The following is a 21,554-nucleotide window of genomic DNA, read 5'->3' as shown; positions in this document are numbered from 1 at the left end:
GGTCGCTGACTTCAAATCAATTGCCCCTCATCGATGTGGGTTCGAGCCTCACTCGGGGCGTTGAATTCTTCATGTGAGGAAGCCATCCAGCTGGCTTACGGAAGGTCGGTGGTTCTACCCAGGTGCCCGCTCGTGATGAAATAATGCACGGAGGGCCACCTGGGGTCTTCTTCCACCATCAAAGCTGGAAAGTCGCCATATGACCTATAATTGTGTCGTTAAACCCAACAAATAATTTTACTTTTTATTTCTTTCTGTCATGCATGTTCAGAAGCAATGTTTCATACAATGAAATGTCTTTGAAATAAATATTTTTTAAGATCAATAATTTTTTTCTCAAGCTTAACAAAATTGATAACTTAAAGCTTAGTAGTCTGTTTTAAGTTTCTAAAAAATATATATACTTGAAATGTGAAGTTATAATCATGATTTTGTGCATTAGCATTTTCTATTTAATGAAATTTTTTTTATAAGAAGCAATTGCTTATTTTCTATCTTTCAGGCTGTACAGTAGCATGTGATGAAATGGTTTTTTTTTATAAGAAGCGATTGCTTATTTTCTATCTTTCAGGCTGTATAGTAGCATGTGAATATTATATGAGCTGTGACAAGACCTGAAAGATTTTGAATTATTAAGGTATGCATTTGCTTAATATAGTCAAAATAAGGAATTATGTCTGCCCATATGTATGGGGAGACATACTGTTTTTGGGTTCCTTGTCTGTCTGTCTGTCCATTCACATTAAGCTTGTCCAGCTTTCATAGGTCAAATGACTAGACGGATTTCGATAAAACTGCATATTAGTGATTAGTACCAACCTTAGTTGTGCATGTCATTAGCACATTCCGCTTTATGCACAAAATAGCCACCAGAACTTAAAACAGAAAAATCTTATCTGGCTTTCATAGGTCAAACTGCCGGAAATATTTCAACAAAACTTCATACTTCATAGGAGTGATCAGTACAAAGCCTAGTTGTGCGTATCACTGACACGTTCTGTTTTGAAGCTGAAAATTACCGTTAGAGGTAAAGGTATACATATGGGTAAAACGTGTTTTTGTGACAAAAACACACAGTTTCTACTTTAAATAGTAGAATGTTTGTGGTCATACTTTTTCTGTTTAATTTCAATGAGGAATTCTGCGTTTAATTGAGCTTACCTGAGCACGAAGTGCTCAAAGGTGAGCTTTTGTGATCGCCCTATGCCCGTCGTCGTTCGTCAGTCGTCTGTCGTAAACAATTTGACTGTTAACACTATAGAAGTCATAATTCTGGTCAAATCTTAATGAAATTTGGTCACAATGTTACCCTGTCCCTCAATAAAATCTTGGACGAGTTTGGTATTGGGTAATCTGGGATCAAAAACTAGGTCACAGGGTCAAATCAAAGGAAAAGTTTGTTAACACTATAGAGGTAAAATATTGGTTCAATCTTAATGAAACTTTGTCAGAAAGTTATCCTCAATAAAGTCTTGGACAGGATTGTTATTGGGTCATCTGGGGTTAAAAACTAGGTCACCAGGTCAAATCAAAGGAAAAGCTTGTTAACACTGTAGAGGCCACATTTATGACTGTATCTTCATGAAACTTAGTCAGAATGTTAACCTTGATGATCTTTAGGTATATGCGCAGACTGGTTTGGATCTTTCCTGGTCGCAACCATGTTGGTTTTCTCATGGCGTGGCTCATATGTTGTTTCATATTGGTATTTAATTTTATAGTGGATTTATGCAAGCATGAAATCCAAGGAAAGTCCCCCTTAAATATTTATGATTTCATAGTGTTCATCCATTTCATCTGGTTTTATTTCTGCTAAATTAGTATAAATTATCTGTCATTACAGCCTTTAAGGTACTGTTAAAACCTGAATTGCCAAAATGACTGAAACTGTAAATTATAAAGATGTTCTTGATTTATATCAGTTAGTAAACGGAAATGCTGCTCATTTTCATGAACTATATTGTAAAAGACTGAAAATTGCGGAAAGTGATGTGAATAAATGGAGTTTAATTAAAAAGGTGTCCAGTGCACAAATGAAAGCAAATTCCCTAAAGAAAAAGGAAGACATCGAGCAATATGAAAAGTTTATATCATCTACTTTCTATGCGCCAGAGATAAAATCAAAATTGATTGACAGGAAAAGTGATGAAAATAAAAAGGAATGAAAAGAATGCAAACCATCTATGAGCAAGAATACGAATACGTAAACTATCAAATGAAGTTTTATTTTTAAAGGAAAGACTCAAGTGTAAAAATATATCGAAACTAAACCACAAAATTAAAAAGACGAAGTCATACTATTTTAAAGCAAAAATTAAAGTACCAAACTTTATTGAAAAGGCAGAATAACATAAAAGAAAAGAAAGTAAAAGAAAAAGAAGTACAGTGCAATTTTTTCAAACACCAGCTGAAAGAACTTGATGAAAAAATTGAAAGTTTAACAGAGGATAAATCTTTGGACGGAAAGTTACTGTTTGAAAGTAGAGAATCATCCCATGGTAAACCATACAAAAACAAATTAAGAGAAGTTTATTATGAATTAATCAGCTTAAATGTTGGTGTTGAGAATATAGGAAAAGTGGTCAGATGCGTTTTAAGACTGGTAGATTATGATATAGAAGACTTACCTTCAGAAAAAACGGTTAGAAATTTTCAAACAGAACTTGGTTTAGTATCAAAGCAGCAAATAGCTCAAAATTAAATGAATCAGATATACTTTCAATGCATCGTGATGCAACAACTAAAAAAGGAAGACATTATTATGGGGTAGAAATATCTTCTGAAAATGGACTTGCACAGCAGGGTTAAGAGAAATTATAGACGGAAAAGCCGAAACTTATGTCAATACAGTCTCAGAGATAGTTGGTGATATTGCGGTTTCTGGCAACCTACCAGACCTAAATGACTCTTTTTTTAGAAAAACAAAGAACACAATGACTGACCATTGTGCTACCGAAAAGAAAGTTAACAAAATTTTAATGGACGAGAAAAATATTAAATTAAATAGTTTTAAATGCTCTGTTCATCCAATTCTACAGATTCAAGAAATATGTGAGAAAGAAATTGTAGCCCTTGAAAAGGAACATAGAGACAAATATAAACTGGATAATAATATATCTACGGTCAATACTATTCGATGTGTCTCAAAGTTATTTTATAAAGATGGTTCTGGAGATCCCCTTTTAACTGCAAATTACTTAAAAAGTGTGGGAATTAAATCTATACCAATTTTAAATTTTAGAGGCAATCGATTCAATACACTATTTCATAATGCTGCTGGAACCTTTTTTATAAAGAAACAAATTTTGAATTATTTGTGTGAATCAAAGACCAGTTTAAACTTCACACAGAACATTATTGTTAATGGACTGAAAAATGAATTTATTGTTGCAGTGATTCATGCTCTGGGTATTATTTTCAAGCTAGTTACAGACCCATATATGAAAATTACTATGTCGAATTCTAGTGTTTTGGAAGTGTCGGGTGTCTATAGCAGTCTAATAGATGTAATGAAAGCTGGTAGTAGTCAACCAGATTTGTTTCTGAAAAACCAAATTCATCTTATATGTGGACCAAGAAAATATAATGATGAAATTGAAAGTTCACTCTTTGATGAAGTAAATAACGATGAAATATCAGAATTGATTATAAAACGGTTATGTAGTGCTGTTCATAACAAGTGTTTGAAAACTTACTCTGAGTATCTTGAAGGTGGCATATTCTTTGAACCACAAAAAGATCTAGTTAAGGAAAGCGAACATTGTCCACAAAACAATATAACTGTTGAAAGGCTTATGGCCAAGCTAGATTCTGGTTTAAAGTCAGCGCCAAATATCAATACTTGTAATCTGGAATCTAGAATAATGTTTAAAAATAATGACACAGGAGATTGGTTGATTGAGCAAAATGAAGACATTAGAAATTCAATAATAGAAAATGCAAGAATGAAAAGGAAAGCTGTTCAACAGCAGGAAAGTGAAAGAAAAAATCAGTTATTTAAGAAATCCGTTGATTTGATAAATGAAAGGAAAAGGAGGAAAATAGAAAGTAATGATAAAAAGCAAGAAAAGGAAAAAAACTTAAAAGACAAAATAGATAAAGTAGGATGTGCAGACAATGAAAGTGAAATTAGATCAAAGTTAGAAGGCATGAATACCAAAAGGAAAAACTAGCTTATTTAAAAGATCAGATCAGTTTCTTAAAAAAAATGTAGTAATTACATCAAAACAAAGTATTTGGTTCAGTTCTCAAAAAATGGAAAGCAGCTAGACATTGAAGAACTTATAGTGAATTTAATGAATTTAATCAGAAAGAAGAGTATTCAAAGTGAAATTTCAAGTGCAACAGAAGTTGTTGGAAAGAAAATTAATCACATTTGGAAAGAAGCTGATGACATTGAAAAAGAATATGATGGAAAGGTGTTATTTTTCAATAAAGGAATTTTTGAGGTGATTTTGGCAATTCAATAAGTTTGCATGAATTAACTGACTGGATACACATTTTACGTAGTCTACACATAATTTTAAATTTGGGAGCATTTAGGCTCACATTTCACATTTACAAACCCATTATACAGCTTGTGTTAGCAACAAACAGTTTTTTGTAATCGCTTGTGTTTTGATATCAAAAGCTATTTTTTTAAATAAGCAAAGCTGTGTTTTTGCATCATTAGATGTTTTCCTTCCATGACAGATGCTTTCATTAAAAGGTGTTTTAAAAACATAATTTATTTGACATAACATACTAAGTTTCAGAAACTCAAATAAAATATAAGAACTAAGTTAGAAATGGATATTACTATATATTTTTTTAAGAATTTTCTCACATGATTGCAATTTGTAAATACTAAATTATGTTGCTAACATAAGAATTGTAATGAAAATTACTACTGTTTATATGTATTATTATTATGGAAGATTATGGCTATATTACATTCCTTTCAGTTCAGAAGAAATAAATCCCACCCCCCCCCCCCCCTCCCAAAAAAAGTTACATTCCTAAACTGTGTCTTGATGAATGTGATAAAGCTTTCATCATTTCATGAGTATGTTTTCCTAAATTAATCAGTTAGGATCACCATTGAAATACTGACTTAAATGCTTTCAGCTTGATAGCAGGTCGATACAAAAATGCTCTATTACAATTTGCAACAGCAGACATTGTAATTGAGCACTTATCTTGTAAGAGAGTTTTCCACTTTAATATTGAAATTTATGTTTTAGAAATTCTTTACAAAATATCAAGTTGGTACATGTTTCTTTATATTTCCTTGAATGCTAACTATGGAAAACATGTTGATACTAAAACAATGTTTTGTTACTAGCATTACAATCAGGTTACTGTTTTGGACAGGTTTTCATACAGAAGTTTAACACAGTACTATCTAACAACCATTTGCATTACAGTCAGATTTAAGTACAGGAATACAATACAATAATTATACATTTCTGTATTATTATCCTTTTAACTATATCAAAATAAATGGATGTCACTTCTGCCAAATATTGTATGTGTAAACAGATTTGACTGTAGAAGATATTCACAAAATTTCAATTCCTTCCTTTCACTGGTGCTTGTGTTACTTTTCTTTTTTAAAACAAAACTAGTATATTCAGAAAGGCAATGTTAACACTTCGGAAATTTGTGTTGTAATATTTAGTATTCTTGTAATATAAGTGAAATTGATATTGTTTTTTTCTGAGAACTGACAGTGTAAAAGGATTTTTAAGAATAATTGTTTACTAAGAAGGTGTTCTTGTTGACTTGTAAAATAATATTTGTTCAGTTTCACACAAAGTTTATCATTTTTCATTTCTTTCAGATACAGTACACTGGATGTGGTGTTTATGACCTTTCAATCGATGAAATATGTGAGGACAAAAGAAATGCACACTTAAGTTTATTTGTAAGTTACTGGTACATATGTACAGGATATTTGTTTGTTTTGCTTGTAATATCCAAATATTTTTCAACAGAAATATCAGGTGCAGTATTATTATGAGTGGCACAGCCATAAGTGAAATAAAAATAGCATTAATGAGTGAAAGATATTTTGATATTGCACAGAAACAAACAAATTGCACCATAACTTTTAAGGCATTGAAGGATTTTATTACTACACAGAAATGTTACCTATGATTATACTATGTGTGGCACACGTGCCCCATGGTTGTCTCTCAAAGGTCAGGGGTCACTGTTGAATGTAAAGTAAATTTTTTTTTTTTAGTAACTTTTATATGCATTGTACTGCATTTGTTAGTACTGCACACAAATGTTCCCCATAATAAAACAGTGTGCCACATACATGATGTATTTCACTTAAATTTAATTACATATAGTTTTTGTTTTTAGCTCTTGAATGCCTTGAACCATTTTTAGTCTAATACTGTTGCCAACAACAACAAGTGGTGAACACTAAAAAGTTTTACAATGGTCAGAAACTTCTGTTTTGCCACTGCATTAATCTGTCACTTGTTAAAGTAAACATTAATAGAATAATAATATTAAAATTAAACACATTTAATACAGCATTTTTAATTAAAATTTTTGATATGATATATGATTCAAGATATATGATTAGTCAATAAAAGTAGTAAATGTAATACTTACTTGATATTGTATGTTGCTTATTTCTCATATGTTATCAAATTATGTTATGCTAGAAATATTATGAAGCTTTATTTTTACAGAACTGTCTTTGGTGTCTTCTCAAGTGTATGGTAATAACAGATGCAAATGGGTAGTCACATATTGTTACAGTTGTTAAGACAGAAACTTTTAGTCTCAAATCACAGCTCTGAGCTTTGTCCAGGTATAAGAATATACCCAAAAGATGGAATATATTAAATATTTATTGGAATCTGAGTGTGGTATGAAGTGTGATATTTTGACTTGAAACATAACTCCATGTGATACTTTATTTATCTCATGACTTTGTAACTGACTGAAAATGTTAATGTAATTTGTATAACTAAGAGTGATTGTGTAGCAGTTTTTGGCTACAAGTAAAAACATGACTTGTGTATTATTTTAATTTTCTTCTAGTGAATTTATGAACTAATAAAAACTTAAATATATATTAGATATTTTTCATGATTTTTTAAATAAAAAAAATAGAAATCTGCAGGGTATTTTCAGTAGATCGTTGGTGTAGGCTAAGATGAATATTTAGGTTTATTTCTTATTGCAAGATATAAGACTAACACTTTTTGAGTTTTGTTTAGGAGTTCATCATCATTTGTTAAGGAAGTTGTGCGAGAACCATAACTTTATTTGCATCAAGAATTATGGTATTTCTACACATAAAAAGTCTCCCTGGTTATTTTTTCCCAATTTTTGGAATACTGTTTGAGCTATAGCTTTGAAACATTGTTCACTTGTTTATTACTGTTATTAGATAATTGAGTACACAGAATCATTACTCGACATGTAATATTTTGAGAAATTATGAACCACTTCAACAAAGAGATTAGGACTTTCTTGTTAAGCGTCCATTTTCTATGAAACTAAAATGCACAAACTGTAAAATGTACAGCCTTAAAACTTTGAACACTTATTTTTGTAGTTGGATAGTTTAACTCTTATATTTTTGGTACTATTACAGGTATAGTTTTATATTTATACATTTCTTATCAACAGTAGGTCAGTTAGAAGGCAAAAGAAAACATAATTCTTTTCTTGCATGTAACCTAATGTCTAGCATTAGCACCCTAAGTCAGTGCTCTGTTAATTTTTCTTTGAGAGCATAATAATATCAGAGTAGTTGTATGTGCCAAAGGTAGTTTTAGTAACACATTATTTTACATGAAATGAGTAACTGTTGCTTATATATTTTTAAAACTTTTAATGAAGAAGGTACATGATATTTAGTTCTGAAAGTGTTAATAATGAAATTATTGCATTTACTGATTTTGTTTAATTCTGGTATCTTTCTTTTACAAATACTATAAAAAAATATTCATTATCATGTAACTTAAATAATTGATAGAATTTTTAGCATCCAATTTATTTGCTGAGTTTTATATTTATAAAACTGGGGTCTCTTTGGCTGAATGGTTAAAGTGTCAGATTTCTTAGCACTTGCCTATCAACAATGTAGGTTTGATCCTCATTCAGGTAATTGATTTCTTAAAGTGAATAAGACATCCAACTAGCTTACAGAAGATCACTGGTTCTACCCAGTTGTCTGCCAGTGATCATCACTGTGATGATCTGAGATATTCCTCCACCATCAATTCTGGAAATTCAGCATATGACCTTGAGTCTGCACGACATTAACATCACCTCTCCTCAAGATACATTTGTATCAGTTAGAATTGTTTTCTCAGTTATTTACTACAAACACAATTAATAGCATTTGAATTACATGTATACTGAAAAAAAATGCTAAAGGGAAGTAATAAAAATTGTAATTGATGCATAAAGGGAAGTAATAAAAAATTGTAAATGATGCATAAAGGGAAGTAATAAAAATTTTAAATGTTGTTATGTGCCTTTAATATATTGATTTTATAATAGATGAAGATTTATTTTTATATATAAGGACTTGAAAAATTGCATGTTATTTAAGATATTTTGTGAAAATAAATTGTGCCAAACTATATGTTTTGCTTTTATAAACGTGTCACTTGTCAATGAAACAGGTTGACATTTTCTTTAAAACTGACTATAGGGAAATGATGAGGTCAGCTGGGGTCAGCCATGTACTAGTTTTGTCCCTTTGAATTGTCTGCTAAAGTGTGAAACAGAGTAGCTGTTCTTTCACATCACAGAATATTCTAACACATGAAAAAATGTGATTAATATATTTTAAAAATTTGCAGACAAAATGTGTGTTTGTTTATATTTTTTGATAATTGATGGACTTATAGAGTTATTTCTTGAATATTTCAGTTCCCCTTTCAAATTTAAAAAAGTAGGTACTATCTCTACATTAAGGTGTTTTTTTAGCTTTGATAGTGGAGGAAAGCCCCAGATAACTCTCCGTTCATTATTTCACCACGAGCGGTTACCTGGGAAAAAAAAACACCGGCTTTCCGTAAGACAGCTGGATGACTTCCTCACATGAAGAATTCAAAGGTATCAATAATGCAAAAATATTTCTAAATCTTCGATAATAAAGTGACATATTATTCAATATTTTACCAGGTAGATAGTGATACTGGTCTGATCAAAATGTCAAACAGTATTTATAAACAAGTGTTTACGTACATCACAAGAGCGATAAAGTGTGGGTAACTATTATGATTTGTAGTACGATCCCTACATTTCTTCAAATTATTTACATGACTGTTATCTTTCGCAGGTATTAGATGGTCAAAATTGCTTGCTTTTTCCTCAAGCTACTAGAAAGATCGAATTGATAGTGAAATAACGTCTTCTAATCTATATGTAACAAAAGGTTCAGTGTTTCTGACTTTTCCCAACTTGAGAACATCAGACAACGCCTTAGAGAAGAATCTGAAGGAAGAGCCCTTCAAACGCTTTTTTATATGTACAGTAGAACAATGGATTTATTAAATATTGATGCTTTTCCCCACCTCAACAACGTGAGAACACGCCTAAGGGAAGAATCTGAAAACATGGTCGTTCAAATGGAAGAACTTCAGCTATTTGAATGTCTCGCAAACAGTGTCGAATTCACCTTATCCAGACTGCAAGATCATAACAGTGGCAAGGGCAAGGCTAAAGTACCAAACAATATCAGATATTACAAAACATCAGAAAATATAAAGGCAAGCGTGGTAGACCTTCTAAAGAAACACCCCAAACAGTTACAGCCTATATTAAATATACTTGTAGATAATGTGCATATGCAAGAAGAACCGAAAGACCGTGAACAGCTGTTGTATGAAATGGTCATCAGAGATTGCAGAATGGGGTATAACTACCAGATTTACGTTAAATTATTTCTCTATGCAGCCGCTACTTGCATAAATACGCCAATATACATATTAGAAGTAAATGAAATCGGAGATTTACAATGGACATACTATCAACCGTTATTTAGGTTTGAAGAACAACCAAGGTGTGTCATAAAGTATTTGACGATGTACATGACACAAATGAAGACTTTCTACAGAATTGAGCAGCATGATTTGTCAACTCCAGCACCAGTTGCAACTGGTATTCTTGGAATGTATTTGAAGATGTTAAAAGGTATTCTCCATATAGTTTCATTTAGAGTGTGTAGCTTTAATATAGATTAAAAGACCTTTAAATGCACACTTTCTCGTAAAACTAGTCTTTTCAGCGTGACTGACCATGCAATACAACTGTCAAGAGCCACGTATATTTGTTTTAATTTTGGGAAGTCCCTTTTTGTGTTAAAGTTTTGGACAAGTTACTGTAAATACGTCTCGTTTAGATGCGTTTATTTTTGTCTCAGATTATTTCGTCTGAAGCAACCAAATAACCTTAACACAAATGAAAAACAAGTACGTACCGCAAAGTATTATGGTATTTAAAGCAAACAATCAGTAGATATACAAAGTTAATATAATAGCTGCATCTTTCCGTAGGGCACGAATGGAAGAAAATCTTGTCATTTTATAGTAAATCTTGTGAGGATCAGGTCTTGCATCTGTCGAAAAAGTTTTTTATATCTTAAAGGTATACGCTAGTCTCTGTGTCTATGAGATGGGCGAAATTTTTCCCAATAACAGAATTTCTTCAAAGTTTGGGTTTTGAAGAACAAGCATCTAGGAAACTCATCTAGGGAAATTCATAGGTTACAAGTATTTAAAACGGGTTATCTGTCCTTGAATCCTTGAAAACGGCATTTTACCCAATATGCCATTTTCAAGTACATTTCTGGTGAACTCTAAAGTCGAGTGGAACCATTCAAACAAATCTGAGAGATGACTTTACATGTATGCTACAAACCAAGTCTGGTGATGTCCCACCAAGTGGTTCATCAGAAGAAGTAATTTAAAGTGTGTTTTTTCTACTTTTAGCTCTGGCAGCCTCTAAAATCAAATGGGGAACCATTTCAACAACTTTTAGCTCGACTATACGAAGTATAAGTAGAGCTATCCTATTCGACCTGGCGTCGGCGTCGGCGTCCTTCCGCGTCCCCACCTTGGTTAAAGATTTTTTACACTTTCACTTTTTTCTACTTATCTCTGAAATTACTGGATGGATTTGATTCAGACTTAAAATAGTTATTCCTCATCTGACCTAAGGGCCATAGCTCTGGTACCAATATTTAATGATTTATCCCCCCCTTTTCACATAGATTTTCAGGTAAAAGTTTCGATGCACTTTCACTCTATCTATAATATTGCTGAATGGATTTGATTCAATCTTAAAATAGTTGTTCAACATCATCACCCTCATCATATGAAGCAAGGTGCATAACACTTGCACAATTTTTTCATGAATTATTCCCCCTTTTTACTTAGAATTCCAGGTTTAAAGTTTTGATGCACTTTCACTCTAACTCTGTTATTACTAAATGGATTTGATTAAAATTCTGTTATTACTAAATGGATTTGATTCAGACTTAAAATAGTTATTTCTCATCATCACGCACATCATCTGACATAAGGGTCATAACTCTGATACCAATATTTAATGATTTATACCCCCTTTTCACTTAGATTTGCAGGTTTAAGTTTTGATGCACTTTCAATCTATCTCTGTTATTACTGAATTGATTTGATTCAAGCTTTAAATAGTTGTTCAACATCATCACCCACATATAACACAAGGTGCATAACTCTGGCACATTTTTTTCAAGAATTAAGCCCGCTTTTACCTACAATTTAAGGTTAATTTTGATGCATTTCACTATATCTCAGTTATTATGAAATGCATATTTAATTCAAACTTGAAGTAGTTGTTCCACATTGTCACCCACATCATATGACACAAAGTTAATAAATTTTGCACCAATGAATATGAATGAATACCAATGAATTATGCCCCCTTTTTGCTTAGAATATATTTATATAGTGTTTTGATACACTTTATCTTTACCTCCCTTATCACTTAATATTTTTGACTCAGGCTTGTGCAATATCTTCATCTACCATTGCAGTCACTCAAGTGACAGCTCCAGTTTCCTCAGATGTGCCCAGTTTCACTATCCAGCATCGAAATAAGTCGAGCGCGCTGTCTCCTGGGACAGCTCTTGTTAGATAAGACCTTACAAGGATGTTACAAACCAACTCGCGATGATCTATCAAGTGGTTCATGAGAAGTTGTCTACAGTTTTATTTTTATTTTATGCTCTGAAAGCCCATAAAATCACTCAAGTAGAACCATTCGAATAAAGAGAAAGATTCACAAGGATACTACATATTAAGTTTGATAATGATCCAATAAATTATGTGATTGATAAGAAGTCGTTTATATGTTGTTGTAATTGTTGGTGGTGATGGTGGTTTTTAATTCAGGCTCTGACGGCCCTAAAATCAGTCAAGGAAAACCATTTGAACAAATCTGAGAGAAGACATTACAAGAATGCTACAGACCAAGTTTGATGATGATCTATCAAACGATTCATGAAAAGAGATCGTTTAGATATTTTTTGTAGTTTTAGCTCTAGTGGCCCCTAAAATTCAATGGAGTGGAACCGTTTGAATAAATATGAGAGATGACTTTATAAATATGCTACAGATCAAGTTTGGTGTAATTCTGACAAGTAGTTTTAGAAGAGAAGATGTTTAAGTAAATGTTTACGCCGACGGACAACGGACACAGGGTGATCACAAAAGCTCAACTGATCAAAATGCTCAATGAACTAGCTAATAAGAAATAGAGTATTTTTTAAAAAACAACAACACTGGAGTGGGAATTAAAATCTGACGATGCAGTGCTTCTAGTCCGAACTGGAGCGCGTTACCGCTCGGCCACCGAGGAATTACTGTTTGTATCGGACAGTTGTATCGGGACTTAATGTTATGCAACTCTTTTTTTTCCTTTTTATACGCCCGTTTGAAAAACGGGACGTATTATGGGAACGCCCCTGGCGGGCGGATGGGCGGGCGGGCGGGCGGGCGGCGTCCAGAGACCTTGTCCGGAGCATATCTTCTACATGCATGGAGGGATTTTGATGAAACTTGGCACAGTTGTTCACCATCATGAGACGGAGTGTCATGCGCAAGAACCAGGTCCCTAGGTCTAAGGTCAAGGTCACACTTAGAGGTCAAAGGTCAAATTCAAGAATGACTTTGTCCGGAGCATATCTTCTTCATGTATGGAGGGATTTTGATGAAAGTTGGCACAATTGTTCATCATCATGAGACGGAGTGTCATGCGCAAAAACCAGGTCCCTAGGTCTAAGGTCAAGGTCACACTTAGAGGTCAAAGGATACAAGAATGAAAAATTCAAGAATGACTTTGTCCGGAGCATATCTTCTTCATGCATGGAATGATTTTGATGTAGCTTGGCACAGTTGTTCACCATAATGAGAAGGAGTGTCATGCGCAAGAACCAGGTTCCTAGGTCTAAGGTCAAGGTCACACTTAGAGGTCAAAGGATACAAGAATGAAAACTTTGTCCGGAGCATATCTTCTTCATGCATGAAAGGACTTTGATGTAGCTTGGCAAAATTGTTCACCATCATGAGACGGAGTGTCATGTGCAAGAACCAGGTCCCTAGGGGTAAGGTCAAGGTCACACTTAGAGGTCAAAGGATACAAGAATGAAAACTTTGTCCGGAGCATTTCTTCTTCATGCATTGAGGGATTTTGATACAACTTGGCACAAATGTTCACAAGCATGAGACGGAGTGTCATGCGCAAGAACCAGGTCCCTCGGTCTAAGGTCAAGGTCACACTTAAAGGTCAAAGGTCAGATACAAGAATGACTTTGTCCGGAGCATTTCTTCTTCATGCATGGAGGGATTTTGATGTAACTTGGCACAATTGTACACCATCATGAGACGGAGTGTCATGCACTGGTCCCTTCTTTTGAATTACTTCCCTTTGCTGTTACTATAAATAGCTTATATTGTAACTTTTTTCATTACAAGTCGTAGGGAAAAATCGAGACCACTTTTCTGTAGTACAACATGCATGTTACATCCAATTCTGAGGTGTATTTTGAGCTATCTCTACCTGGTAAGGATTTTTGTGTGGACTTGTAATTTTTTTTTTTTCGATTTTTTTTTTTTTTTTTTTTCTCTCTTAAAGATTAACTTCCCTTAGTTGTTACTATAAATAACTTATATTGTAACTTTTTTACAATTGACCGTAAGGAAAAACCAAGACCACTTTTCTGTGGTACAACATAGATGTTACTTTCAAATTTTGGGTGTATTTTAAGGTATCTCTACCTGGTAAGGATTTTTTTTGTGGACTTAGAAAAATAAAAGAATTACAATAATTTCTCAAAAAAAAACAACATTGTAAACAACTAGAAAATTAAAATTCCATTTGCAAATACAGGCGCTAGTGTAAACAAATTTGCTGTGACGGGCGTATATTGTGACATTCTGCACCCTTGTTACATTTCAAAAATCCTTGATACTGGGTGATAATTATTCCATGCGTAACACTGTATTCATGTAAAGGCAATATCATTTCAATGAGAAATAAAACAAAGACTAAATTTATATTGCAGGCAGAACAATACGTGCTATAGATGTACCAACTGTTTTACTGGACTTGCCTGAGCAATCAAAATTCCAGCTATGTGGTAGCTGCAATACAGATATTGTGCGACAATGCTGGTTTGTACATGCATTTCATTTTATATAAATTTTACTCGATTTGATTTATTCGTGATAATATATGTCATGTAATCAGTAATATACCAGTAATATACACCGTCTAAACCGCTGCTAAAACTAGTATCAAATATGTTTGGCATAGTGAATTTGGTAACGTATGTATATTTCGTTTGAACATCTTCTTGAATTTCCCTGATTTTTTTCGTTAGCACATTAATCACAATAATCTAAATAAAATGTTCTAAACTTTCTCATACGTTGAGTTAAGCGAATATGTAATTAGGAGTGAGTAAGAATATATAAATATAAAATATAAAGGTACAGAATAACATCCTCACATCTCTCGACCAAAATTCTGTAACAGTCGATCTGTCTGCAGCTTTCGACACGACTGACCACCAAAAAGAAATACACCGACTCGAACATCATTTTGAAGTCACAAACAAAGCACTTGCATGGATGTCATCATATCTTAGTTACCGCTATCAGACTGTGTGCGATGATGTTGAGTTGTCGACGCCTATGTTGATGAAATACAGAGTGTCCCAGGGATCAGTACTTGGTCCAAAGAACTATATCATGTACACTAAACCCGTGGGTGCCATATGCAGACTGTGACAAGGATGGTCGTACCGGCGACAATAACTATCAGAACAAATCAACACCCTTTACAATATTTACAAATTTATTTACATAAACTGATTATTAACAATGAATAAATGATATGTAGAAAAGAAACTGATTATAAAAAAGAAAAAAAATTCGAAGTTCAGTATCTCTAGATACAAAGTTCTATCACTGACAGTTTCTTTGTAACGTGACGTGGCACAGATGGTTAAAATAATTTCGAACGTTAAGTAGCACAAAAAATGTAACATATCTTCAGATAAAGTTCCTTTAAACCGTGAATACGTTGACTCCGTTTTGACTCCCTATGATGGTAGGTGATTGCATCCCTGAGCTGACTTCAGAGGATAACAAAAATCAGCATCTTTGCGGTTTACGGCACAACCATGGGACGAAAGCTCTGCGCTGGGAAAATCACATCCAGGCGAGTGAAGACAAGCGAACCTCGGGCATTGTACTTCCGGGTTATGACATCACCAGGTAAAATCGTCTGGCGGAAGAAGCTAAAATATATAACATATGGTAAGCACCATAGCAAAACAAATTAGTCAGGGCATAAAACTGCTCCTTTGGGTACACCGTACCTCCGTAGGCTCCCATAAATAATACGTGCTATTTATACAAAATATATGTGCTACTAAGTTCAGACGTCACGTGATTAAAATACGTCACTTATTACTTACATTATTACAAAAATTAAGTACTTAAAAGTCTAAAATTAAAGTATGGAAAAGATATGAAAAGTTTATGATGAAAAATTATAGACACGGAAATGATAAACTGCAGCTATTATTTAGAACTACAAATTAACAAAATTCAATGCAAATCAAACGTTATACAATAGTTGGTATCGATATAGCATCAAATGCCATACACCAAAACGGACATTGTATGTATATGCTATAGACTGGCACAATATTTCATATTACAATAAAATAAATTACATACATGGTACTAGACTTGCCGTATAAATTTATACATTACAGTGCAATGCAATATCGGCGTTCCATAACAACGAAATGTTCGACATACGTTTTTGAAACAGTGCTTTACAATTATCATGTTACAAATTTCAGTATAAATCTTACATCTTATATAAACGAAACGTTTAGACTCCTCTTTTGAAATAATTTACAAAAGTCTGAAAAATTTAATAAATTATCCTGATAGACCGAAACTAGCCAAAATCACAAGCCGAAAAGTAAATGTTACAAAATTCTGTAGACTGAACAAAAATTTACCAAATAAAAATCGTAATGCAAAAATCATACAAAAATCTAAAAAATAAATTTCTTACCTCGATTGAGCATAAATTCCTAGCAAGAAAAATCAATCTGACATAGATTCGTCTAATGTCGGAATGTGGTGTGCGCTAGGCATATCTAGTCCAGTCTATTTGTAGGGTAATGTCCCGCCAAATACTAAATTTCATGGGACTCACGGCTTGTGCGTGAACTTCGACTATTTGCTTTTCCACAGGAATCATGATATAGCCGGGAAATCTGACTACTTTGGCGCGGATTGAAATTGACTATTTGAGGCCCGTTATAGTGGTTTTGGGGATAAAAACATGAATTACTGAAGTTTATAAAATATCAACTTTCTTATTACTGAACCGAATCTAATAAAAGAAATTTAAGTTATGAAATACAGAAAAACATGAGAGGTATTTTATGCGTGAAATCTGACATATACCTCAATAACTCAAAAATTTACAAAAAGATGATGCAATACCTGCATTTACACTACAGATACAATAAGGCCCGTATGTCAGTTTGTGACACAGACGTCATGGACTTCTTTATCATATCTACGCCGGTGACTCTCAATAATACCTGTCCTTTAAGCCAATAAAGGATGTGGCTAGAAGTGAGGCCTTGCGCCGCATTGAGAGCTGTCTGACTGAAATTGTCTCGTGGATGCATTGCAACATGCTGAAGCTCAATGCTGATAAAACGGAGGTAATGTTATTCACATCAAGGCATAACTTATAGTACTTTGATGACGTCTCGGTGAAGGTCGGTGACTCTGTGACAAAATCTACATAATATGTTAAGAATATTGGTGCAGTATTTGACAACAGTATGGATATGAAACAACATGTCAACTCTGTGTGCCGGGCAGGATATGCACAACTACGCAGAATAGGTCTCATCAGACGGCATCTTACCAGTGATGCCACAAAGACCCTTGTCAACACCCTTGTTACTTCACGGTTACACTACTGTAATGCCTTGTTTAGTGCTATTCCAAACAGCACACTAAACAAGTTGCAACAGGTCCAGAACACGGTAGCTCGCGTCATATTTAAGACACCCCGTTGTAATCATATAACACCGATTCTGAAGGAGCTCCAGTGGTTGCCACTAAAATACAGGGTGCTGTACAAGGTTCTGACCCACACTTTTAAGGCTTTACACAATCAGTCCCCTGCCGATATAATGGATATTTTAGAAATGTATAAACCGGTCAAAAACCTAAAGATTACAAGACACGCTGTCACTTTCACTGGCTATGCCACTGGTTATGCGAAAAAACTAAAACCATGACGTACGAAAATCGCAGCTTTTCGTTCACTGCACCAAAGCTTTGGAACTCCATCTCCTTCATTATGAGGGAAGCTCAAACGCTAACTGCTTTCAAGTCTGCTAAAACCTACCTCTGTGTACAACATTTCGTTAACTGACCTATACAATTTTTTCTGTTCATAAAACAGCGTAGATCAGCATTTTATCCTAAGGTCATTTAAATACTTTTAAATATGTATGTATGTTTGTCTTGTTTTATCTTTATGTTTTACATTAATGATTTTTGCGGGATGCATTATTTTGTTTGTGTTGAATAGGTATTTGTTTGTATTGTTTGCGAACTATTCTGTTAAGCACTTTTGAACATGTGCATGAAAAGTGTGTTCTATAAATATATATGTTATAATAATAAACTGCAAAAGCAGCACTGCCGCCTTTTTCCAAATAATACATGAGTAAAAACTATTAAATATCTGCGATATTTTCCAACACATAATTATGTATTCTGCAACGGCGGTCTCGTTTAACTAACTGAGAAGATTTTCCTCATGAACTTTCTTTTATCAGAACATTTTAGAGAATATGCCATGCCCAGAATCGAATAAGTGTTGTGCTTTATATGTTTTACCTTCAGAGCTAACCAAAACTACGGACGCAAATTTGAATACGTTAGGATCATGCTTGCTTCTAATGTTTTTATTATAAATCATAACAATGATGTGACCAAAGTATTATTTCAGCAATCTGGCGAGGCACATTAAACCGTTCACTATCAATATTACGTAGTACATATTTTCCCTAAACACACACGATAAAGTAGTTCTAAAGTGTATCTGTGAAAATTGTTTTTAAATGATTTGCTCTAACTTTGACGTTCCCGATGATACAAATGTAACTGTGAGAAAATAAAGTATATGTTTACACGGCCGGCTGCACAATAAACACTTAAATTAAATTAAATAAAATCCTGGACTATTTTTTTGTATGTGCTTCGGTTTGGGACACAGACTAAAGCGTACTTGAATAGTTTTGTTAATTTGTTTTACCAATTACTTAATTAGTATTGTTTTCATATTTGTAAATGTACATAGTTTTCTGCGGATAGCAAAATATAAGGCACAATATTATTTTCATTTCAAATCAAATATCTTGATTATGTGCTATGTTCAGATTAACTCGAATATGCCAGTCTTTTCTACCTACGCAATTAATGTCCTGCTTTACAAATTGCTTATGAGAACTAAACAACTTTCGATACCTTTTGGTGCTTCACCGCAAAAATAGTACCAAAACTTAATGTATAGTTTTCTTCCTTTTTTTATTTCACAGCGAATTGTTTAGGGTACTTGGACTAATACAGATGGAAGACTTTCGTAGCATGACTGCACACAGAGCTTCTAGGGACACATTTCTACGTCTTAGTAGATGCATTTCAAGTTGTGTGTCAGGTATACACTCTATAAATGACACTCTGAAGTAAAATCATGTTTCAAAATAACTGTTCCTTCATCACTTACTTCAACTTTATAAGCTGTTTTCATATGCAAATGCTTATAGCAATAAACGAGGATTGCGTTAGAATTCAAATCAGTCACGCAATCGTACGATTAGGAATATTCATTCTGAAAATAAATCTAACTCCTTTAATTAAGGGAAAGCAGTCGGAATTCTGCTAGAAGACGTTGTATATTTCACTACTTGTTATGAACAGACTCTGTTATAAAATTTAGAAGGTCCTTTTAAGCGTAGAATGCAATGAACAAACTAATGGCACATTCGGTTTGACTAATTAGGTTCACATAAAATGAAACTCACGACTTCTAGAACTAGTTTAAGCGGAACTCGACTATATATAAGAAAATAAACTAACACTGATAAAAATAAAAGGAATAACTCTCATGTTTCTAAGACCACCAAATTGCACTCAAGACTACTGCTATGATAATTAATTAAATCCATAAGTACATTTTACAAGTCTAAAAGTCAACCAAGCAAAATAATGGCAGACTAACTTTGGCTGCGTCTGTTTAGAACAAATAGCGAAAGGTCTTAACCCCGATGTCCCGCTAGCAACGGCTTCTACGGAACTCTGCTGTATTATAAATTTAGATTTTAATGGATCGCAACTGACCAGACAATGAGACCAAGTACTGGGAGACCTGACACTTAAAGGCTGCTTAGTATGCCCGACTAACTTTGACCCGTGGCTGCAAAAGATGTCCTTAAGATATTATTATCCATAACAACAGCCTTAAGTGATGCTCGATATCTAATTCATTCTTATTTCTGGTCATTTGGGATTATGTACTTTATTCAATGATTACTAAATGAGAGAGTTCTGCTTTAGCCCGTGCTTTTGAGTTTCAGGTTGTTCCATATTATAACTTACATATTTTTTCATGAACAGGTTAAATCAAACCAACATTGCTAGTAATTTGCTTGGTTGTATTTTGTGGTTCTGTGTTTTCTTAACATTTTTTATAGTTAGTATCTATATAAAGTTTAATTAAGTTCTATAACAGAGGTACTACGAGCCGTATGGTGGATGTAAAAGTCGCTTTGTACTTGTTTCTTTTTTTGTATCAAGTAGTATATTCAATTGTCTATTACTTAAGTCGGTTCAAGGTTACAGAAAGTTAAACCTCCCATTAAAAGACTTTATCAAACTTACTGTTTTATATTGCTTTGTTTAGTTCTCTGCTTCCAAAGGATCTTCTCATATGTTCAAATACCTCAAAATGGCAGCCTGAGCTTATATACATGATGAATATATCAGGTTCGTGAAACATTTTTTTTCATTTATAAATAAAACCTTTCATGCCGTTTTACTTCTATTGCGTTATAGCGTAAGACCTATTTCTAATAAACTTAAAAAAATTACAGGTTTTGATAAGCCGACGGGAGAAGACTATTCTTGCACCGTACGTAGGCAGATGGGAATCTTTCGGTTAGTACAGCATTGATTTATTTATTTTTGTTTTCATAGTAATGCGTTAGTTTTCAGAAGTGTTTGCTTCCTTTCCTACTTATATAATGAAATAATTATACAGTCTGTCGTGTAAAACCAGTTGTAACAAAGCATGGACAAATCATGGACCGAAAGGATGCCTTTCCTTACTTTGAATCAGTTTCCATGGATTCTTCTTGTCATTCGATTTGTCTTACATGCCTCATATCTAGAAACAATATCCAGTATATGATAACTGCAACAGTCTCACCTCTATATACATTTACACGTTTCCCCATTTCCATGTGGAGTACTGTATGAGTTGCTGAGTTCTTTGAAAGTGGTGTTTTTCTGTTGACTTTTCTCATTATTTTTAACATTTTGTCCATTTGATGAAAATATTCTATAACCCAGTGATTTTTCATTGTATGAATCAAAGTTAACGCTATTTTCAATACATCTCTTACAGTGTCATCTTGCGATTATCTGAGGCAGTTTCAAGCTCTTGTTGCCCTTGATAATGCTATTTATAGTAGAAACGTCGCAGTTATAGCTTTTGGAAATTCCTGTCTTAGCGGAGGTAGAGAACTCGACGAGAGAAGAAAAAAAGTAACTACTGCAGTGATCTCAAGTTCTTCGCTTGGAATTGTATCTGGCGGACTCATCATTGCTGGGATTGTCCTAGCACCAGTTAGTTTTGGATCTTCGTTAGGTCTTAGTATTGCTGGAGGGACTATAGGTATTGGTACAGGTGTAGCAGCGGGTACAGCAAGG

General features: G+C 33.6%; 2 protein-coding genes across 2 annotated transcripts; both read left to right on the top strand.

The window, feature by feature from the left end:
- Positions 1-2,974: 2,974 nt before the first annotated feature.
- LOC128555979 (uncharacterized) lies at positions 2,975-4,172 on the top strand. Its single transcript, XM_053539851.1, has one exon. It carries the CDS (start codon positions 2,979-2,981, stop codon positions 4,170-4,172), a length of 1,194 nt encoding a protein of 397 aa, XP_053395826.1. The 5' UTR covers positions 2,975-2,978.
- A 5,137-nt stretch (positions 4,173-9,309) lies between these two features.
- On the top strand, positions 9,310-21,388 carry LOC128555789 (uncharacterized). The gene is made up of 5 exons (XM_053539361.1): positions 9,310-10,158; positions 14,570-14,678; positions 19,163-19,281; positions 20,717-20,780; positions 21,250-21,388. Exons 1-5 carry the CDS (start codon positions 9,492-9,494, stop codon positions 21,296-21,298), a joined length of 1,008 nt encoding a protein of 335 aa, XP_053395336.1. The 5' UTR covers positions 9,310-9,491; the 3' UTR covers positions 21,299-21,388.
- The last annotated feature ends 166 nt before the right edge of the window (positions 21,389-21,554 follow it).

This window comes from Mercenaria mercenaria, chromosome 3, assembly GCF_021730395.1.
Source record: "Mercenaria mercenaria strain notata chromosome 3, MADL_Memer_1, whole genome shotgun sequence".
NCBI lineage: Eukaryota > Metazoa > Mollusca > Bivalvia > Venerida > Veneridae > Mercenaria > Mercenaria mercenaria.
The sequence above is the reverse complement of the archived record's forward strand: the minus strand, read 5'-3'. Positions and strand labels throughout refer to the sequence as shown.